This window comes from Pyxicephalus adspersus, chromosome 2 (assembly GCF_032062135.1).
Source record: "Pyxicephalus adspersus chromosome 2, UCB_Pads_2.0, whole genome shotgun sequence".
Taxonomy (NCBI): domain Eukaryota; kingdom Metazoa; phylum Chordata; class Amphibia; order Anura; family Pyxicephalidae; genus Pyxicephalus; species Pyxicephalus adspersus.
In genome coordinates, this window is record NC_092859.1 from 21206344 (window position 1) to 21227255 (window position 20912).

Sequence of the window (20912 nt, forward strand, 5' to 3'; positions counted from 1 at the left end):
GCAGTCACTGGTAGCATACAGGGCATATCTGCAGGGTGAGCAGTCACTGGTAGCATACAGGGCATATCTGCAGGATCTCACTGTGTACTGGCATTATCTGTGTGTAGTGTGGGTATACACTGGTTGTGCGCTCCATTTATCTGAGGGAGGGTCAGTGACTGTATGGTCAAGTCACATGGACGGTTTGCTCTTTCTAGTAATTTTCCCTTGTGATTCACATGCTTGGTCACAATCTTTCTATTAGCAGTGCAGATAATATTTCTAGTCTGTTAGTTTATTTAAGTATAGGGTTGTCCTTTAGATCAGATTTCATCCTCTTTCTTTTTTTTTTTTTCCTCTGAGGAACCCCTAAACTAATTTTCATGTCTCGGAAACCCCTGCTAGTACCAATTTTTTAGGAGTCAGTGGGAAAAAGCCTTTTAAAGAGGAACTAATGTTCCACTTTTAAGTTTGTATGATCAGGCTGGTAATTATTACAGAACAGGCGAGGTTCCTCCGGAAGAAAAGAAGCAAGATGGGGCCAGCGTTTCACTTAGCAATTCACCTTGCAAGAATTACAAGTGCATTCAAGGGGAGTCAATCCCCTTGCACAAGGTATTTCACTTGGCTCAGTGAATGTGGTGAGAATTTCCTTTGCAAAGAATACCCAATAACGTGCAGGAAAATGTTTAAATTGTTTTACTTGTACAGGATTGGATGGTTAAAGTCAGCAGAGTTTCACCTAATTGACCAAGCAAAATGCAAAAACCTCTGGGGAATAAAATAAAAGCTAAATCAGGGGTGAGCACATAAAGGGCTCTCAGGCTGGAGTTTACCTTAAAATTTAAAAATGCTGCAGAGGATCATCTGAAAGGGGAACTCTGGACATGTGTAAAACATCTGTTACTATAATTCTGTATCCCTTAAAAGAATATATATGAAAATAAAATCTATTACTGGAATCTGTTTCCATGTTGGCTTCCTGTATTCCCTGCACAGACTGAGAGTATCTCAGCTTTGCTGCATGCTGATAGAGGCAAGCATGTGTCTCTGCTCGTCCCAGTAGAGCTGTGTCCCTAAGAAATTAAAAAAATGTTTTTTTTGGTGTAGCCAATTTTCTCCCTTGATCCCGGTGACAGAAAACATCATACCCCTGCATAGTGCTGGACTTCTGGTTGCAGAGCTGTCATATCAGCATGCACATTTCTGTCTTTAACTCTCCAGAGATCAAAGGTTTAATGGTAAATGTTTATAGAGAGCTGTGGGTCATTGGGTCAGCATTTATCCATGGGGCCCTCTATCTGACCTCCAGCACAGTATTGATGGCAAGGGGTCTCCACGTGAACTTTGGCACAGTATACAGGGGTCTCCACCTAACCTCCAGCACAGTATGGGGGAGGGAGCACTCCCTCTGCCTAATCTCTTGTATGGTGCATGGAGGAAGAATTATTTATTGCTAATCAATGTCTGACAGAATATCTCATTGTCTCTGTTAGTTTCTCTATTTGCAGTAAGTGAAATGTGGATCTTTTCCTTCAGGTGTGCACACTGGTGCTGTGTGTGTCTATCCTGCCCGCGTACAAGATACGGTAAAAGCACTGAAGGATGTGGGCTGTAACATACCAGTGGCATCAGGTAGGTTTTTAAAGAATCTTAGATCTGTGGTATTCAAGCATCAGCATGATTTCACCTTGCATTGACAATGGCCATACTGAACTCTGATGTATTCACTTTTCACGTCAGTTATAAACAATTAAATTATTATCAACATCAGTTTTTTTTTCATCATTCTCCATTTTGCAGTGGCCACTGGATTTCCGGCCGGACAGACCCCCTTGAAGACCCGTCTAGAAGAGGTCCGCACTGCTGTAGATGATGGAGCTTCTGAAATCGACATTGTCATTAATAGGACTTTGGTGCTTACTGGCCGCTGGAAAGGTAGGTGTGTCAGTGGGGAGCTTACGCGTAAGGAGTATGGATCACTGCATTCATCTTGGAGGCTTGTAAGCACCTTGATCTATTGACAGGTTTTGGGAACAGTCACACGTTTCCTCCCTTCTCCAAATGTTATAAAGGGTGCCATCCAAGCAGTATTGGTGGAGAATGAGTGGGGCATTTGTTGAAAGATATCCTGCAGAGTCCTGATTTGGGATGGAAACACAGATAATAAATTAAAAAAAAATGAACAAAATGTATCTCATTTACTTACAGAATTGTATGAAGAGATTCGATTGTTTAGAGAAGCTTGTGGAGAGGCGCACATGAAAACTATTCTAGGTACTGGAGAGCTGGGCTCTCTTACCAACGTCTACAAGGCCAGTCTGGTCGCAATGATGGCAGGTAAGTCATACCATCTTCTGTCTCTTCTCTATACCTCCCTCTCTTTCTTCTATCACATTAAAAGATGGTATAAAGAAGATAAGTGAGTCAAGGGACATTATTAGTGGTAAGACATATTATAAAGAAAATGGGTAGTAAATTAACTGGTAATATAAAGGGAAGGGATGGGAGACCAGATACATTGATCCTGATTTATTAAAGCTCTTCAATGCTGGAGAGGATACACTTTCATCAGTGAAGCCTGGGTAATCCAGCAAACATGGAATGGATTGGAAGTCATTTGGAATGGAAGTCATTTGCTAACAAATGTTTTAAATCCTTCCAGGTTTGTTGGATCACCCAGTTTCACTGATGAACGTGTATCCTCTCCAGCCTTAGAGAGCTTAAATAAATCATACCCAATATCAGGGGCAAGGAATGATATAAGAGGATAGGAAAAGAGTCCAGGGATTTTATTAGGAGTAAGCGATAATGTAAAAGGGGAAGAGTCCAGGGACCTTATTAGCAGCAAGGGATTATTATTATTACCCTTTATTTATAAAGCACCAACATATTTTGAAGCGCTATACAATACAGAGTGGTTACAGATGACAAACCTTCATAACAGACAATACAAAACATGACTCTGGCCAACAGAGTTTAAAACCTAAAAGATTATATAGAGGGGATAAAAAAAGTGTCCAGGGGCAAGTAATGATTTTAATGGGTTAGTTCCGCAGGGATATTATAAAGAGGATAAAAGGAGAGCCCAGGGACATTACCAGGGTAAGAAATAGTGTAAAGGGGAAAGGTGGCTTTGGGGACATATTAGGGGTAAGAGACAATATTGTTTAGAAGTGGACACACAAGACTCACTTTCAGTGTCCTTATTCCTGCACTGGGGGAATTTATTATTCTTGGTGTAAATGTAATTTTTATCTTCCCTTTCCTCACAGATGTCCATGTCAGCAAATATTTTTGTTTCAGGACAGTTTTCTTTAGTGTAACCTATTCCTAATGGTGAATTACTTACCTTATCAATATAAAAAATGTTTCCTTCCAAGAGATTACCAACATTCCAGTACATTAACGAAACAGTTCCGCAGCAGTCTTTTTTAACCCGCAAGAGTGAATTTTAAAACAGTGTGACCAAGTTAATATATTACAGGTATTGGACTATTGAAATTGATTGTATAAATAACAGAATCTCCTAGATTGTAAGCTCTTTGGGGCAGGGTCTTCCTTTCCTCCTGTGTCACTGTCTCTATTTGTCTGTCATTAGCAACCCCTATTTAATGTACACCGCTGCCTAATATGTTGGTGCTATATAAATCCTGTTTAATAATAATAATAATAATAATAATAATCCCTGAGATGTAATAATGAAAGTGTACGTGAACTAAGCATATTAGGATGTATCAGTAGTCCTGTTGACTGTTAATCACAATTCCAGTTCTTCGATTCCCTCACAGGTGACCATACTAAGCCTACCCTCCTCCTTTCTGTATAATTAGGTAGACAACCTGTCTCCTTTTCAAAGCTGGCTAAGAACCCAACGTACATAATTAACGTCCTGTGAAATAGAAGGACATCCAGGCTTTAGGTGTGCTTTAAAATACCTCTCCACATATCGTGTATCATATCATAAGTTTCGAGAATGTTCAGTAGATGGCATTGTGCATTTTAATGCAGTATCCTAAATTATTGATAGATTAGGGATGATTCTGTGAGCTACAACACAGTATATGGATAGATACTAGATGGCACTGTTATGTGTACTGCAGTATTATATGTGGACACTAGATGGCGCTATGCGATGTGACTTAGCTTTATGAATAGACTGAATGGCGCTGCTGGATTTCAGATGGACTTAAATCTGTGATGTGTAATACAGTTTTGTTGATAGACTCTAGATGGCGCTGCTGTGTAATGTAGTATTATTAGTAGACTGTAGATGGTGCTGCAACACATGATATTGTATTATGTATAGGAAGAAATCTGCATGTGTCGCTGTACTGGATTCCAGGGATTCTGATCCCCATCACAGACAGTTTTTATACTTAATGTCATCAGAGTCTTTAGGTATTTTTCTCTAATGTTTCCTAATCAACACGGACATGTGACTAGTTTTATTGTTGCAATGTGGTTGCATCATGGTGTTAAGGAACTTTTGTTTGCACATAATCATTTTTAAACCTATTATGGATTAATCACTGATTATTAACTTTTCAATGGAGAGAGTAATTAAACTGTTACTGTGTATGCATAGCTGAACTGGAAGGAACACAGGATAATGCAGATGTGGTGTGAATCATTGGAAGACAGCTGAAAGTCTGCCAAACATCTGCCCATCTCTGACCCCCTTCCCCATACAGGGATCTGGGCTGGTGACAATTTATTTTTACTGAACAATGTTTTGGGTTACCTGATGTTCTACAAGAAAGAGAAAACAAAGCCGCATGCACAGGAAAGGTTTATTACTGTAATAATGTAAGTTTTTCTTATAATAATTATGATTGGTTAATCACAGGAAGACCATGGAACCTGGCATTATATTCAACTACCAGTAATGCTCTTGTCCTCTGATAGGCACCTATATCGGGTGCAGAAATGTCCATTAACATTCCCCTGGCTCAGGGGACTTACTGGGAGAATGCTAATAAACAGATAGCGGTCACCCAAGGGTTTAATTAGGAGCTGGAACAAATGGCCAGCAGTAAATGTGAAAATAACAACAGTTCTCATGCTCTGTATGGAGAGTAACCGAGCCAATGGGGTAGATTCCACAAAAAAAAAGTCAATGCCTTGAGAAAGGAATATGAGGCTTTACATGAAGCATACAGAGTAAAGTCTGTGCTATATATAAATAGATATATAGCAATACCAGAATAGTACGATAGGTGATATTAGTGGGAACATGCAAAAATGCAATATTATCACTGATACGTAGGCTGCTTGGATAATAATAATAAAGTAATCTCATCGGTTTCATGAACTCCTGGGCTGACCTGGTGGTTCACATTGGTTTACCAGTTTGTTGCCGGGGATGGTTATAGGCGGTTTCTTTATTCCCACCCCTCCTCACTTTGCCCTTTTTTTATTCATTCTCGTTCACCTTCTCTGTTGCTCTGTTTCTGGTTTTCTTTTGTCCCCATTTAATTTTCTTCCATTGGCCCTTATCTCGTCGTTGGGACTTGGGGTCACGGTAGTGTTTGGGGGGGTTAACATGTGGGGTTTGTAGAAATGGGCAAAGCCGCGTTTATATGCCCCTAGGTAATTATTTTTATGGTTTTCTAATTTCCTTGTGTGTCCTAAAGCTGCCCCTGTCCTTTCTATCTGGTATTGGTCTTACTGCTCTTTTTCCCTTAAGGGGGTCAATACTTTGTTATGCTGTGTACTGTTTTGTTTTACTGTTTTTGTTACTGCATGTAAAGTTTTATACCATTCCTTTATTCCTTTGTTTTTCCTTGTCATATACATTTCTTAAAAAATAAAGATTTCACAAAAAAGCAATATTATCACCTAATACACAACAATTATTTATTATCCCATTGACATGTTTCAATTGATGTTGGTGTATTACTTCCTTTTTTTATATCAACATTTGTACTGTTCTGGAAATAATGCCCCCCTTTACATTATTGTATTTCAATCTTTTCACATTTACTTTGATTATTGGCTGTTTGTATGGAGGTGAGGCCTGGTGCTTTCTCTTATTTGTGGATCCCATCCAGGTATACTTCTAGGTTTTGCAATAGAAAAGTTTTGTACAGTAGAGCAATTTTATTTATAGTTTTAATGGCAATATTAGTTTAGTTTTTATTTTGATTCTTTATATTTTATGTTTCATGAAAGTGTTCCTGAACATAAAAAATGAACATTTCCTCTTAAAGAAAAAGAAACATCTTTTGCAATGAATTCATCTTAAATAATGGCATAGCACTTCCTGTGCCTAGGCACTGTTCTCTATCCTCATAGCTGTATATCTGCAGTGTGTAAGGTCAGTTAACACTCTTGCTGCATCTGACTGTGTGTCTCAGCAGCGGTGGAATGCAATTTGGTCATTATTGTTTTCCTTGCTGGAATGGAAGCTGTATCTGAGCACCTCCAAAACAAGGATCTCCTTCTACTTTATCCATTCTGTGGATCTGTACCTCCTCCATATACCTAGAAGCTTTTCAAGGACTTCCAGCATGAGATCGGATCTTCAGTTGAAATGGAATCAGTGTATTTTTAGCAATTTGATATAGTGTATTGTATAGAGAGTTCCTAGCTCTACTCCTCCACTTCCTGTGCAGCTTTTCTATCATTACCCCAGCAGTTATGAAACCCCCAGTCATCAGAAAGCAGCCCTGACCGGAGGAAGCAAAGCCTTGCTGCTCTGCAAACATGGCCATATCTAAAGAGTGTAGAACAAAGCATGGCAAGTCCATCATGGGTAAAAAATCAACAGAAAGGATACCACAAGCAAAACTAGCATCTATTTATTTGTCCTCTGCTTTTTGGGCATAGCTTCCACAGCACTGATCCTTCAACAGCACTGATCCTTTCAGTTACAGCCTGAGGTATGAATCAGCCAATATGAGTGAAGACAAGTGGTTCCTGCTATGCTATCACTTTAACCCACAGAGCTCTAGAAATCCTTTATCATGTATTTGTTGATCACATGTCAATATATAAACGGTCCATATAGAGAACGCTCTTCCCGAATATTCACTTTAAAATCATTACAGAGGACAAGAGGGCTCTCTTTGCGTCAGGAGGAAAAGAAGTTTAGGTTCAGGATAAGGAAGGGAGTCTTCACTGTAAGGTCTGTGAAAATGTGGAATCGGCTCCCTCAGGAAGTAGTTTCAGCAAATACTATAGATGGCCTTAAGAAAAAGTTGGATGCTTTTCTAGAAGCACAGACTATAACTGGGTATTAAGGCTTTAAAGTAAAGATAACAGACCGTTGATCCAGGGAACATCTGATGGCCTCATGGAATCAGGAAGGAATTTTTTCCCCTGTTGGAGCAAATTGTACCAGGGGTGTTTTTTTTGCTTCCTCTGGACCAAGGCTTTTATATCTGGGATATGTTTATTTCCCTAGTAGTTGAACTTGATGTTTTTTTTTTTTCAACATAATTGACTATATAAGGTGTATGTATGTATTTGATATAATAAAACACCTAAAAAACATCAACTTTAGTCTTAACCTAAAAAATATCCCTAGAAACTGATTAAAAATCATTATTATTATTCCCTTTGTTTTTTAGGGGTTGGAGTTTTTGTTTAATGAGGTTTTATTTTGGATGTTTAATGTATTGGCGAGTATAGAGTGTATTGTATTTATGAGTTTTATGGTGTAATACAGAAATTGCTGTGTTTTGTTGTTGCTGTAAAGAATTTTGTGGTCCCATATACCAAGAATATAGAAAAAAAAAAAAAAGGCTAGCAGGATTATTAGCGTGTACTCTACCATTTCCAACGTCGTCGGTGTTCAATATTATAACTATAGTGTTTTGCTAATCACGCGGCTTAAGCTATTTATGTTAGTAATACCTTTTAAGATATTGCATAGAGACAGAATGGACTGTTCAGTCATAATGCGACTTTTTAATCTCTTCTACTTTCCACAAAGTCTAAAAAAGATTTTGCGAATTGAATAATAATTTGATCCGTTAATCTTTTGAAGGTAGTAATTTTATTGTGCCCTCTCTGCTGTCTCTGCGGCACACAAATGAATAGTGCTTCATTATAGCAGCCTGCATTTAATAACCATTATCCATTATCATGTAATTAAGACTCCCTGTAACGAATCATGAGGACAATGCAAAAATACATAGTACATTTCTTTAATGAACTGGAAAATGTTCATCTTGTTCTATTTAGTAATGAGTTGCTGAATAGTCATTAAAGCCACTGGAGAACAGGATGAGATGGATTCTAAAGACTGTCTTCAGCTTGTGCTTAATCTATTAGAATTAAAATTTCATCTTCTATTTTTATCAACAGCTGATTAAAAGTCATTCTGTTTGACCAAATTGATTAGAAGACCATATACAGGGGCAGCTGTTGTTTAATGAAAGTTTTTAATGAAACTGTACCAGGGAGACTGGTAATTATAGGCCTTATAAAAGCTGGAACTACTCAGCCAGCATAGAACGTTCATTGTGCGCATGATGATTTAACGCAGTGTGGAGGAGGGGTGCCCGAAATCAGCTTGCCCCTCAATATGGCACATAGCTTAGTGACTTCTGTATAATAGTAAGGACAGAAAACTTCTTGTTCACCTTTCAGACAAGGGGATGAGGTGTGTAAGGAGAAACCTAGCCAACCATGTGTGTGGTCTGGTCACGTAATGGATGATAAAGGGTGAGAAGTGGTTGGTGATGGGGTCTTCTCTGAGTTTTTGGGTGTTGACAGGTGTTTGCTGTCTAGTCTCCTTAAAGTATTGGGGGGTGACGAGCAAGAGATGTTTGAAGTCTGATGTAGGTTCTCCTTTATAATCCAGGTGATGAGGTGCGAGAGGTGATGTAGGGTAATTGGTGTTAAGTCTCCTTTTTTAAAGCGTATGGTGAAGGGTGAAATGTAATTGGTGTCTGCACACATTTTTCCCGGTAAAAAGGAGTTTGAGTTGATTGGTGTCTGGTCTCCTGTACCAAGTGATAAGGGATAGACCTTTTGTATGTACCAAGGGATGAAGAGTATGGGGTGATTGGTCTGGTCTCTTCTGTGTACTGGAGGGGTAAGAGGTGATTGGTGTCGATCCTTCTTTATGTATTGGGTGATGAAGGGTGTTGGTGTCTGGTCTCCTTAGTATACTGGATTATGAGGGGTAAGAGGTAATTGGTGTCTATTCTTCTTTATATATTGGGTGATGAAGGGTGTTGGTGTCTGGTCTCCTCTGTGTACTGGATGATAAGGGGTACGAGGTGATTGGTGTCTATTCTTCTTTATGTATTAGTTGAGTGGGGTTGTTGGTGTACTGGATGATTGGAGGTAAGTGGTGATTGGTGTCTAGTCTTTACTATGTACTGGGCGATGAGGGGTAAGAGTTGATTCGTGTCTATTCTTCTTTATGTATTGTGTAGTGGGGGTTGTTGATGTCTGGTCTCCTTTGTATACTAGATGATGATGGGTAAGTGGTGATTGGTGTCTATTCTTTTCTGTATGTACTAGGTGATGAGGGTTTAAGGGGTGATTTTTATTTATTCTGCTTTATGTATTAGATGATTGGGATTGTTGGTGTAATGGATGATGGGGGTTAAGTGGTGATTGGTGTCTAGTCTTTACTATGTACTGGGTGATGATGGGTAAGAGTTGATTGGTGTCAATTTTTCTTTATGTATTGGCTGATGGGGATTGTTGGTGTCTGGTCTACTCTGTGTACTGGATGATGGGAGGTAAGTGGTGATTGGTGTCTGGTCTCTTCTATGGACTGTACTGGGTTATTGGGAAGATGAGAGGCAATTGGTATATGTTTTTTTTTTCTACAGAAAGCACTGGAACATGGGGAGGTAATTAGTGTCAGGTTACCTCTATGTACCAGGTGATGAGGAGTGAGAGGTGCCTGGTCTTCTCTATTGGGTGAACAGGGATTTTTGGCGATTGGTGTTTGGTCTTCGCTACATAATGGGTAATTGGTGCCATTTTTTCTTCTAGGTACTAGATTATAAATTGTGGGGGGGAGAGGTGATTAATATTTAAATTATTCTAATTGATGAGGAGAAAAAAGGCGATTGGGGTTTGGTCTCCTCTTTAGTAAGTACTTTGTATTGGAGAGGTAATTAGTGGCTGGTCTCCATTATGTAATGGTTGATGAAGGGTGAGAGATGTCTGGGCCCCTTTACCACTTTTCCAAGTGGTAAAAAGAGTTTTGTGTACCTAGTGAGGAGATGTGATTGCAGTCTGGTCTCTTCCTTTTTTGCCTGAGCACAAGAGGCGAGAAGGTAATGGTTTACCCAACTTTATGCGTAGGGTAATGAGGGTTGAGAAGTGATTGCCGTCTGATGATCAAGGATAAGAGGTGATTAGTGTTTGGTCTCCTTTATATACTAGGTGATGTGTAACAGGTGAAATAAATAAGTGTGTTCCAATTTTTTTTTGCTGTAGTGTACCTTTATTTTTGTGTTATCTGTAATGATCTTTCTTACTGAGCATTCCAAGTATTTGGGGTGTAAATTGCTATCTGTAGCAATGGGGGGGGGCAGTTTAGCAATTATGGAAGTGTTGTACCAGATTGGAGTCTGTCACTAAGAAGACTATAAATCAACCACTGAAATCCAACTTTTCATTTTACAGACATGTTTTTGTTTTGTTTTACTTCTTTTATCTAAAGGAGCAGAAGCAGCCGCCATTACTGACTAATGTGTTGACAAAGCTTTGTGCCCATCTCATTGCAGGTTCTGATTTCATCAAAACTTCCACCGGGAAAGAGTCTGTAAATGCCACGTACCCTGTTGCCTTAATTATGGTTCGGGCAATCCGGGATTATTACTGGAAGACTGGTATTAAGGTAAATATGATTTGGGGGGAAGAATTTCATGTTGTAAAAGCATCTTTCAGCCTTGGTATGAAGATGGGCGATGGCAGTAGTCCTGTAACACAGTAGAGGGGTGTAGTGTTGCATTTGGGAAAATAGGTGGCAGTCCTACCAGACAGGAGGGTAAGTTAAGTTAGTCAAATCTATTAGGAGGGGGTAGTGTTCTAGTCCCTTCGGAAGGGAGGGGGGAGTTTTGACAGCAGTTCATTCCCCATTCATGGGGGGATGGCAGTCTACTCACTCCGAAGGGTGTTTGCAATTTAGAGTCTTAGAAAGGTAATGGTGGTCGGTGGGGGGACGGCAGTCCTTTTATAATGAATTATGGTACTGTCATATCTGAAGGAAGGTGGTGCTGACAGGAGGGTATAATGGTGACAGAAGTCACTTGGGTGAAAGATTCTGATGTGTTAAATGGGGCCAGTGGATATTTCACATATAGGGATGGGTGATGATCCTATCCTGTGCTGTTTTATTTAGTTGTCTGTCTTCTGTTAGGTGGGGTTTAAGCCCGCTGGAGGCATCCGCAGTGCAAAGGAGGCTCTGGTCTGGCTGTCGCTGATTAAGGAAGAACTGGGTGATGAATGGCTGATTCCAGAACTTTTCCGTATTGGAGCCAGTACGCTGCTGGGGGATATCGAGAGACAGGTACATGAATGCTGAATGAGTTGTATGACCTTTACACACATGTGATCATTATTCTCATCACTGGTATTGGGGGTCTTAGATTGGGTGTTTGTGTTCTGCTTTCTACCTTAATACAGTAATAGCAATTCAAAAGAACTTTGTGCAAACATGCCTGTTATATAAAATCATTTCCACTGGAAGCAATTACTTTTTTTATAATGAAAATTAAAAACTTCACAAGTTTATTTGTTTTTACTTTAAAGCAGAAAGATTTATCATATTAAGTAATTTTGAATAGTTTTTACTTTATATTATTTACGGCTAACATGGCTTCTCTCACTTTTGGGACAGATCTACCATCACGTGACGGGCAGATACGCAGCACACCATGACATCCCAATGGCGTAATAGGCTGAGATACGTCTGAGCAAAAGAAGCTGAAGGAAGAAATGGGAGACTTCATGAATACCTCAATAAAAACAGTTATCCTCAGGATTTGATTGGTCTATTCCAAGATGGTTCCTCTCACTTGTCTTTGCCAAATCACCTTTTCAGGGGCACTGGAAAAGGCAGCACAATCTTCAGAAAATGCTTTTTAATGTCTTGTAATGACATTCCTTCATTCTAACTATACAGTGGTTTTTCCTGCCTTTGCCTTAATAATATGGGGCGCTTTCTGGCTTTACTCTTGAGATAGTGGTCCTCCAAGCCTTTGCTCTCATGAAATGATTCTTCTCCTCACCTTTACCCTGAAGAAGTGGCATGAAATGGTTCTTCCTGCCTTCACTCTAGAGGCAGTTCTCCATCTTACCTTCCTTCTAATGAAATAGTTCTCTTTCCTGCCTTGACTCTATAGTGACGGTTCGTCTTCTCTCTAATGGGATGGTTCTCCTTTCCCAATCCCACCTATTATCAGGAAAGACAGTACTTCTTCCCACCTTTTCTCTGATACAATGGTGTCCATTTCTGCCTTTATTTGATATATAACATACTATTCCATCCACATTCTGATGAAGCAACAATACTTTGCTCAGTTTGCTCTGACAAGACAGAACTCCTTACCTCCGTTCCTCTGACGAGACTAAGCTTCTTTGCTGTTATTAGGCCATGCTTTCTCTCGCTTTGCTCCAATGACATGGTGCTTCTTACTACCTTCAGTCTATTAAGACTGGTGGTGCTGCTTCCATCCTGTGCTCTGATAGGACAGTGCTTCTCCCCTTTTTCACTGTCATGCAATGGGAGAGTAACACGAGCGAGTAAAAATGATAAAACGTCACAAATCCAAGATGAGCATTCATGATTTCCATAATGCTGAAGCTACGACCCCTATCGGTACCATTTCCAGGAATAAATGTGATTGGCTATTTTCCACATACAAGTGACAGATGAGGGGCTTCTTTTTTTTAATTTGTATTGTTTAATTTGAACTTGTAATAGATATTTAGAACCAACGGTTGTCAATGTGAATCTAAATATTGTTGACCAGTAAATTTTTTTTCTCCCATAACTTTGTTATCTGTTTTGATATTATTATAATTATATATTCAGCAGAACATTTTACAAAACAGACCCAGTACTGTGATGTGAAACCTAAGTAAGATAACAAGATTGCTTCTTGCTGGATATGACTGTATTGGTGCCATACACAGTGTGTGCTTTGCAGGTGAGCATGGTATGTGGCTGTGTCATACATAGTATCTGCAGTGTGTTGGTATGCTATAAAGAGTGGTTGTGATACATTAGTATGCTATATATTGTGCATGCGGCTGTCACACTATGGGGCAGTATGTAGATGTGTACATATATATATATATGTACAGTATTAGTGGGTGAGGCCATGTGTTTCTGGTGTCTAGTAACTGTCCACAGGTTCTGATCCTGGCTCCGCTTTCAACTGTTTTTGTTCCTCTTCCTATTCTCCATCCCAGTGACTTTTGTTGCTCCTTCAGGGTACATAGCCCAACTGTTCAGGTGATCATCAACTTTATTAACTGGTACAATGGGGACATGCAGAATAAGTTTGGAAGCATCTCTGTTGAGAGACTCAAGACTATGAAATGTCAGCGAAATGCGTAGTGCATGCTATCCTGTCCACTAATTGTCACTGTTCGAGTTGCCAGCTTCTGTTCCCTGCAGAGCCTTTTTTAATTGAATGCAGATGGAGGCTATTTACCAGAAATTAAATTCATTTTGCATTTTTAATTTTGCTGTGTATTAGGGGGGATTACACAGAGAACAATAATTACCACAATATTCCAAACTGTCAAAAATGCCAGAGAAGTCAGATGGAACACTGGGTTGTACTGGGAGCTTTATCAGCTTTTCTGCGTTATACAAAACTCCAATGTCCAAGTCCTCAGGCAAATCAAACTGGTATGTATGTAGAGTGGTTTCCTTTTACCTGAAATGATGTATAGTCTGTTCTTCAGGTCTTTTCATTTTAGTATAAAATTTTAGGATTTAAGGTAGTAGCTGCTGTATACCCAAAAATTCTCAGGACAACGTATACCTCTAACATAAGGTACAGCTCTGTGTCCTATCATTGTGGGGTTCTCTCTCAACGAACCCTCTTGAAGAATATATATATATATGTTGGATTTACCATGGTACTGCATGTTCCCTTGGTATACCATCTCCTTGGTATACCATCCAGACAATTACCCCCTCCCACCAGGTAAAATCTCTTACAGAAAAATTTTCATTTCATGGCTGGCTTTATTCACCTGGTGTACATTTATTCTGTTCTAAATAGAGGTAATCTAGTTGAATTGTTTTAAAGATTTGCTAATAAATTTGTAAATCTTTTATCACAACCCTCAGAGACCCCAGGCCTAGTGTCGGATTAGAAATTTAGGGTTGTGATTACAGTTGGGCTGTGCTTTATGGTTGATTAGGCTTTGAATAGGAATCAGATTGATACTCATATGTGATTGGGCAAGTAGGGTTTTGCTGCTTTAGAGACAGGTTTGGGGCTCAGAATGGGGTTGATGTTGCATGGAGCTAGTGATGGTTAGGATTATGGCTAGATTAGTGGAAAGTTAGTGAAAGGTAGACTGAGATTAGGATAAAGTTGTGAAAAAAAAAGTAAATACATTTAAATGAAAAAGTTTCAATTTATTTGGTGGATGTTTTCAGCTTTGTTAAAATTAGACATTTCAGGCTATGCATAGGGAACAAGAATGGGATTTCGATTTGGTTAGGGCATTACAGTTTTGCAAGGTTATGGCAATCTTTGTGTAGATTTGGTTTAGGTAATATGCATAAGTGCATAGTTGTCTGGAGTGAGATTTAATTGTATTGTGTGTGATTAGGTCATGGGTAGGTTAGGAAATGTTTTCAGGTTAAGATTAGGTTTGAGTTTGTGTAGGAGAGTTGTGATTGGGGGGAATTAGAATTAGGGTTGGATTGGGGTAGGATTTTGGTTGGGGGGGGTTGGAGAATTATGGGTGTATTTGGAAAAGGTTATGGCTTGGTTTAGGGTTAGTTTAGGTTGCAGGAAAGGTTTCATACTAGATTTAAGTTAGGCAGTAGATAAGGCCAGGGGTGAGATTGGAAAATGGTTTAGCATTTGAATAGGGTTAATGAGTGCATAGAATTTTGGGGCTCAGCTGTGGTATTAGGCTTATGGCCAGGTTAGGGGATGGTTTTGCTCCGATCTTAGGTTTAGGCTTCCATTGGGTTTATTCAGTGTATAGGGCAATTAGGGTTGTGGATTAGATTTTTAGGGTTATGGCTGGGTTAGGGAATGGTTAGGGCACTAAGATTTAGTTTAGGCTATGTATAGGGGTCATGGGTTTAGCCCTGCATAGAGGATAGGGGTAAAAATTAGCTATGGTTAGGTTAGGCTTATAATGGAAAAGGGATAGGATTTAGGCTGAGTTTTGGGTTAGGCTGTACACTGGGTTTAGGAGGAGAATTTTCTTTGTGGATAGAAAGATGTGGTTAGATTAGAAGTCAGATTAGGCTGTGCACAGGGGTGAGTAGATAGATTCAGTTGTGGTTGGAGACTATAGTAGATTAGTGAAAGGATATAGCTATGATTAAGGGTAAATTGTGCAAAGTGTTGAGATTTATTAAAAGAATTACAATTGCGGAAGGTTCGAATACTGTTAGTGTTGAATTTACCACATGGGGTAAGGGGTGATATTAAGTTATGACTGGAGGATTAGAGTTACAGTTGATTTAGGTAAAGGTTTTAGGCTCAGATTTGGTTTACGCTGTTCATGTGATGTCCCAGGTGAGATGAAGTTGTGGTTCTAGGGCAATTAGGGTTGTGGCTGGGTTTCGATATATGTGATTCCAGTCTATAATTGACTAGAACTTTGCAAAGCTACTGCAAATTTAATCTAGTCTAATCTAAACCAGGAAGCTCCACCTTGTGATGTCTCCTTCCAGAAAGATATGTATTCCGCTAAATGTTCTCTGGCACAGAAGATGTTCTGAACATTATTCACAGCGCGCGCAATACAAAGGTTCAGTCACATTGATGTTCAGCAATCTCTTTCTTGCTCTTTAATGAATGTTGTTCTAAAGAAAACAAACGTGTTTCATGTTGTTTCTTTATGGATACAATGTTTTCTTGCAGTCACAGAACATTGGCGGAGCTGATGAGTTCGTACATAATTCAGTTTGCGGAGAACCGTCCCCGCTGGGAGAAACTCCGACTGGCTACTGTTACTAGGCACTCCGCATATACATCTGGCTCTTAATTGTAAACAAAGTATATTTATCTCTCGTATAGTGCCAGGTGGCAGCAGTGACACGCCGGCGATTCGGAGGCGCACGATGAGCACAATAACAAGGTACGCCGGGCAGATTGCTTTGGCTTTGTTTTCCTTTCTGAGAAGACTCCTTTGTTTAATAATGTATTTCTAGAAGAGAAGCAGAATTCTTCTTTCATGTTTCCTCTGTCCCAGTGCTGACACAGGAGCTCACATTGGCTAATTGCCAGCCGGAGAGCACAGCGTTCAACTTTGTAACATCAGGTGCAGAAAAACGAGCCTTTCGCCTGATAAATATTTTAGTTTCCAAACAAGAGAAAGAAACAGCGAAGGGATCCGCCGGGAAAGGCTGAATGAAATTTTCCACTAATAGCCAATAGGCTGAAGACGATCACAGGCCCGACATCTCTAACTAGGGCCCCCTCCTTAGGTGTTCTGTGTCTACCCCCATACCGATTTTTTCCATACCCCTCCTACACTGTCTACCCCGATAACAATCTTCCTATACACCTTCCTCCTCTGTCTACCCCAATATTAATCTTCGTGTGACCCATTTACTGTTGTCTGCTGCCCTAAAATCTTCTCATATCCCCCCACCACTACCGTAAGTATTCTATACCACTTCAAATCTCATACCCCTCTTCTGGTGTCTACCTTCAAAGCGATCCTCTCATACTCGATGTTCACATTCTCAATATTCTATCCCCTTTCTATACCACTATATGAATATTCTAATAACCCCTCCTGTGTCTAGCTCCAAAGGAATCTTTCCATACCCCCTACTCTATATTCTAACCCCATACAAATCTTCCCATACCACTATATGAATATCGAATACGCCCTTCTCCTGTTTCTATCTCCATAGGAATCTTATCATACCCCATCCTTCAATGTCTTCTCCCCTAGGGATCCTATAGAATCTTATCATATCTGCTCCTTTAGTGTCTTTTCTCCTAGGAATCCTATATTACTCCATTCTCTTGTCTACCTGCATAGCAAATCAAATGTAGAGTAAGAGTAGAACTCCTTCCTTTGTATGGTAATGTTAGCCACCCCACAATATATAGGTAAATAAAAAGTAGAGAAAATAAAGATGGGTTTTTTTAGGCAAAACAGATGTGTATTGTATATTTCACATGAGTAATCATATATAACAACAATGGTGAGATGTGGTCATTCCCATTAATTAGGCATGGGATATGTAGACTATTAGCTATACATGTCAGATACCTGACTAAATAACACGAGTATAAGACATAAGGTCCCTTGTCCCGACGCTTTTTGCCATGTGGTTTCCTCAGGGGATTGGCAGAGACCGATAATACTCTGTATGAGACGGTAGTATATACAATGTACAATAAGCAATGAATTCCTATACAAATTAACATAATTCAGTAATGATTCAACAAAAATACTTAGAAATCAACAAAATAAATATAGGTATGTTGGATGAAAAATATGTAACATATGGTGTAACCAGTAATCGCTATATATGGAACACACCATATGTACCATATTTTTTCATCCAACATACCTATATTTATTTATCTACTCTGGGCCTCCTATGCCTGCATCCTATATAATATCCACTGATCTGATGTGGGCCCTGTATGATATATTGCCCCCTGTTCCAGTGCGAGCACCATATGATACAAACTTCCTGCTCTGGTGTGGGCCCTGTATCCTATATATTTTACCTGCTTCAATATAGAACCAGTGAGTGATACATTGTTAGTTAACAGTCGAATGTGAGGCCCATATGATATAAAAACTGGTGTGAAGCCTGTTTTAATATATTACCCCATGCTTTAGTGTGGGCATTTTGTAAAATATTAACTCCTGCTCCATTGTGGGCCCGATCTGATATATTACCCCTTACTCAGCTGGGGGAACTACATGATATATTACCCTGTGCTTCAATGTGGTTTATATTTTCTGGACCCTTTACATATTGGTACTAAATCACACATCTATGTTGGGGTGGGTTGGGGGAAATAAGATGTCCTTTCTTAGGCAGTCAGCTATGTTGGGCCCACAGTTGGCATGAGTATTGCAGTACATTTCTCTGTTCTTTTCCAGAATGAAGAAGGTGAAAGCTGTGTACAAAAAGGGCAGAATCCATCCAAGTAGAATATAAGAAAAACCTTTATTATAATAAAATAGACAGCACGCTCTTTTATGGGCTTAACAAAATATTACAAATTACTCCTAGTCAGAAGCAGACACACAATCACAACACTCATAGCTTCACAACACATAACCAGACCACACATATGGACACAGCTTAGGGAATTAAAGAACAGATACACAACAGAGCACACAATGCACATGTTTTAATACCATTTATTAATGCTTGATAGAAGAGAATGGTGGTCACAGAGATGAAGATTTTTTTTCCATCATTGCATTTGTACTTCATCCATTGATATTCACAATTGGATGATTTTCCTATTGTATTTTAGCAAGGTGGAGTTTGGGGTCTAGCCAGTTAGGCCCCTTTCACACTTGTGGTGGAAAACCTTGCGGTTAAGCACTGTCAGGTGCATAGTAAATTGCCGCTCAGTCTGGAGCAGCAAACCACCCTTAAGGTTTACTTACTTGCACGCATTGACCTTGTGGTTGTGGTTGCAGCTTAGTTCTTTCTCCAGAGGATGAAAGGCAACCATGTGGCTGGAAATGATATGTCACTTCCAGGAACTGTGTCGTGTTCCGCATGTAAACATGCACTAAGTGGTTCCCAACTCATGTGAGCATGGTTGAGCCTGCAGTAGAATGCTATGAGATTGTATGTATGGAAAGGTCTTTAACCTAATTATTACATAACCAACCCCTTATAAAATGATTATATAACCAATCCCTTATAAAAAAGAGAAAAAGACTGACAACCATAGGCCAGGTTTTTCTTAGAGAGGAGTATTACGGTTCATATTATACCACTACGTTTGCTTAGTAATTACAGTTTTATTCAGTCTCATAAAACCATAAGTGACCATTTTAACCACACAATTATTCATATACATATATTATGATACAAATGCAAAGACAGGTCAACATGTGAGTCCCAATTCATACAAAGCTATTAGATATGTACTAAAAATCTCAATGTGTTTCGCAACACTTGCTTCTTCAGGGGATGTGGATAATTAGAAATCAAATGGCTCATGGTTAGATCAGACTCATGTGAGAGTAGGTGGTTAGTTGTGATAGATCAAACGTCCTTTTTCCATGGAGCAGCCATCTCAAGAGAGATGAAGGAACCAATTTCTATGATCTAAAGAAGTTTTTTTGTGTAGGTGGACCAAATAGTTAATTGAAGGAAAGGTGTAAGGCAGGGGGTCCACAGCTCATTGGTTTCTGGTGAGAAAAGGAGAAAATTGTTCCAGGTGAAGCCTGAGAGATTAGGGGGTCCAAGTAACGGCTGTCCAACCTATAAAGGAAGTAGAACGCTATGGTCAAATGCTAGCCTGAAATGGACCTATGTGCCATCATCCTATAAACAATTGTCTGACAAATCTGCAGCATTAAAATAGATGTAAATCCTAACTGGAAAACATATTTTTGGCTTCTCTTCTAAATAAAAAATGTGTTTTTGTGTTATTTCCAACCTTTGTTACTGACAATCTCCTGCAGCCTTTTGCTGTCTTCATACATTCCATCAATGGCTGCATGGTGTTTCTCAAGGCTGGTCTCCTGTTGGTGACAACATTGCACCAAGCCAGCTAATGTGTGTTAAATCTCCATTTGTTATCTCTATAAGAATCTCCTGTGAGAGGTTGGCAATGCCTAAACACAAAAGGACACCAGGACACCCTATGATGTCAGTATTATTTTATTGAAAGCTGTAGAATTTAAAACAAAATACTGAATACTACCTTTAAAATTTCATGAAAGTTTTAACGTTTGTTTAAGATTTTATATTATAGATTGGGTTTACATCTACTATAACCCTTTGCCTATATGGGCCATATTAAAAATGTCTTTAACAACACAACAACATTTAATTCTTGTAATTGCTGGTAATGCCTAATAAAACCACGATTTTCTCTGAATAATATTTTAAAGTATCAAAGTCTTATCACCAATACATTGAAATAAAACACTGTGCCAAATTATTGAAGGAAGCGACACTTTGCAGGTTATTACAATGAAGTGTTTACTTTAAGTGTGAAATAGCAGCACATGTTTATGGCTGTTTTGGAGAAGATTTCATCATTATTTTCCAGCGCTAGAAGCGGCTCCATTAGTAACAGTAAAAATAGAGATGTCTCGGGAGAGATTACGGCTGAATTCCCTCAGGATGGTCACAGTGTCACCAGTCGCAGGATAATGAGTGTTAAGACGCCCTGGGCACTCTGAATGTGCAGTTATGTATTATCAGTACTATAAGGACTGCGGTGAAGACACTGGCATATCATTACCGGCTCTGTATGGAGGACAAGTAGGGGGTACCGGAGGCTGCAGGACTGTGGAGGTGACACATAGGAAGGTGAGACATCTTAGGTTTGCTCCCTGCTACTTCAAAATAAATATAATATTGTGCAGGAGGAGGGAGTCACATCCTGTAATTGGTTCTTCCAAAAATGAAATTGTTGGTTTATTCTAAAATTGACTTTTTTAGGAGCTGCTCTAGTCTTGTCATTATGGCAGTGCTAGGAAGTTAGGTTGTCACAGTGGTGGATGTGATAGGAAATGTCAGATTGCTGCACATGACACCAAGCTCTTCTAGGACCAAATCTTATTAAACC

General features: G+C 39.4%; 1 protein-coding gene across 1 annotated transcript; it reads left to right on the forward strand.

Annotated features, from left to right (window-relative positions):
- Nucleotides 1-1518: 1518 nt before the first annotated feature.
- Nucleotides 1519-12953, forward strand: DERA (deoxyribose-phosphate aldolase; the record flags this gene model as incomplete). Its single annotated transcript, XM_072399869.1, is given in 6 exon segments — nucleotides 1519-1614; nucleotides 1783-1917; nucleotides 2191-2319; nucleotides 10683-10795; nucleotides 11318-11467; nucleotides 11798-12953. Coding segments are annotated over 6 exon segments (680 nt in total), but the record flags the coding sequence as incomplete, so codon positions are not given.
- Between the last annotated feature and the right edge of the window lie 7959 nt (nucleotides 12954-20912).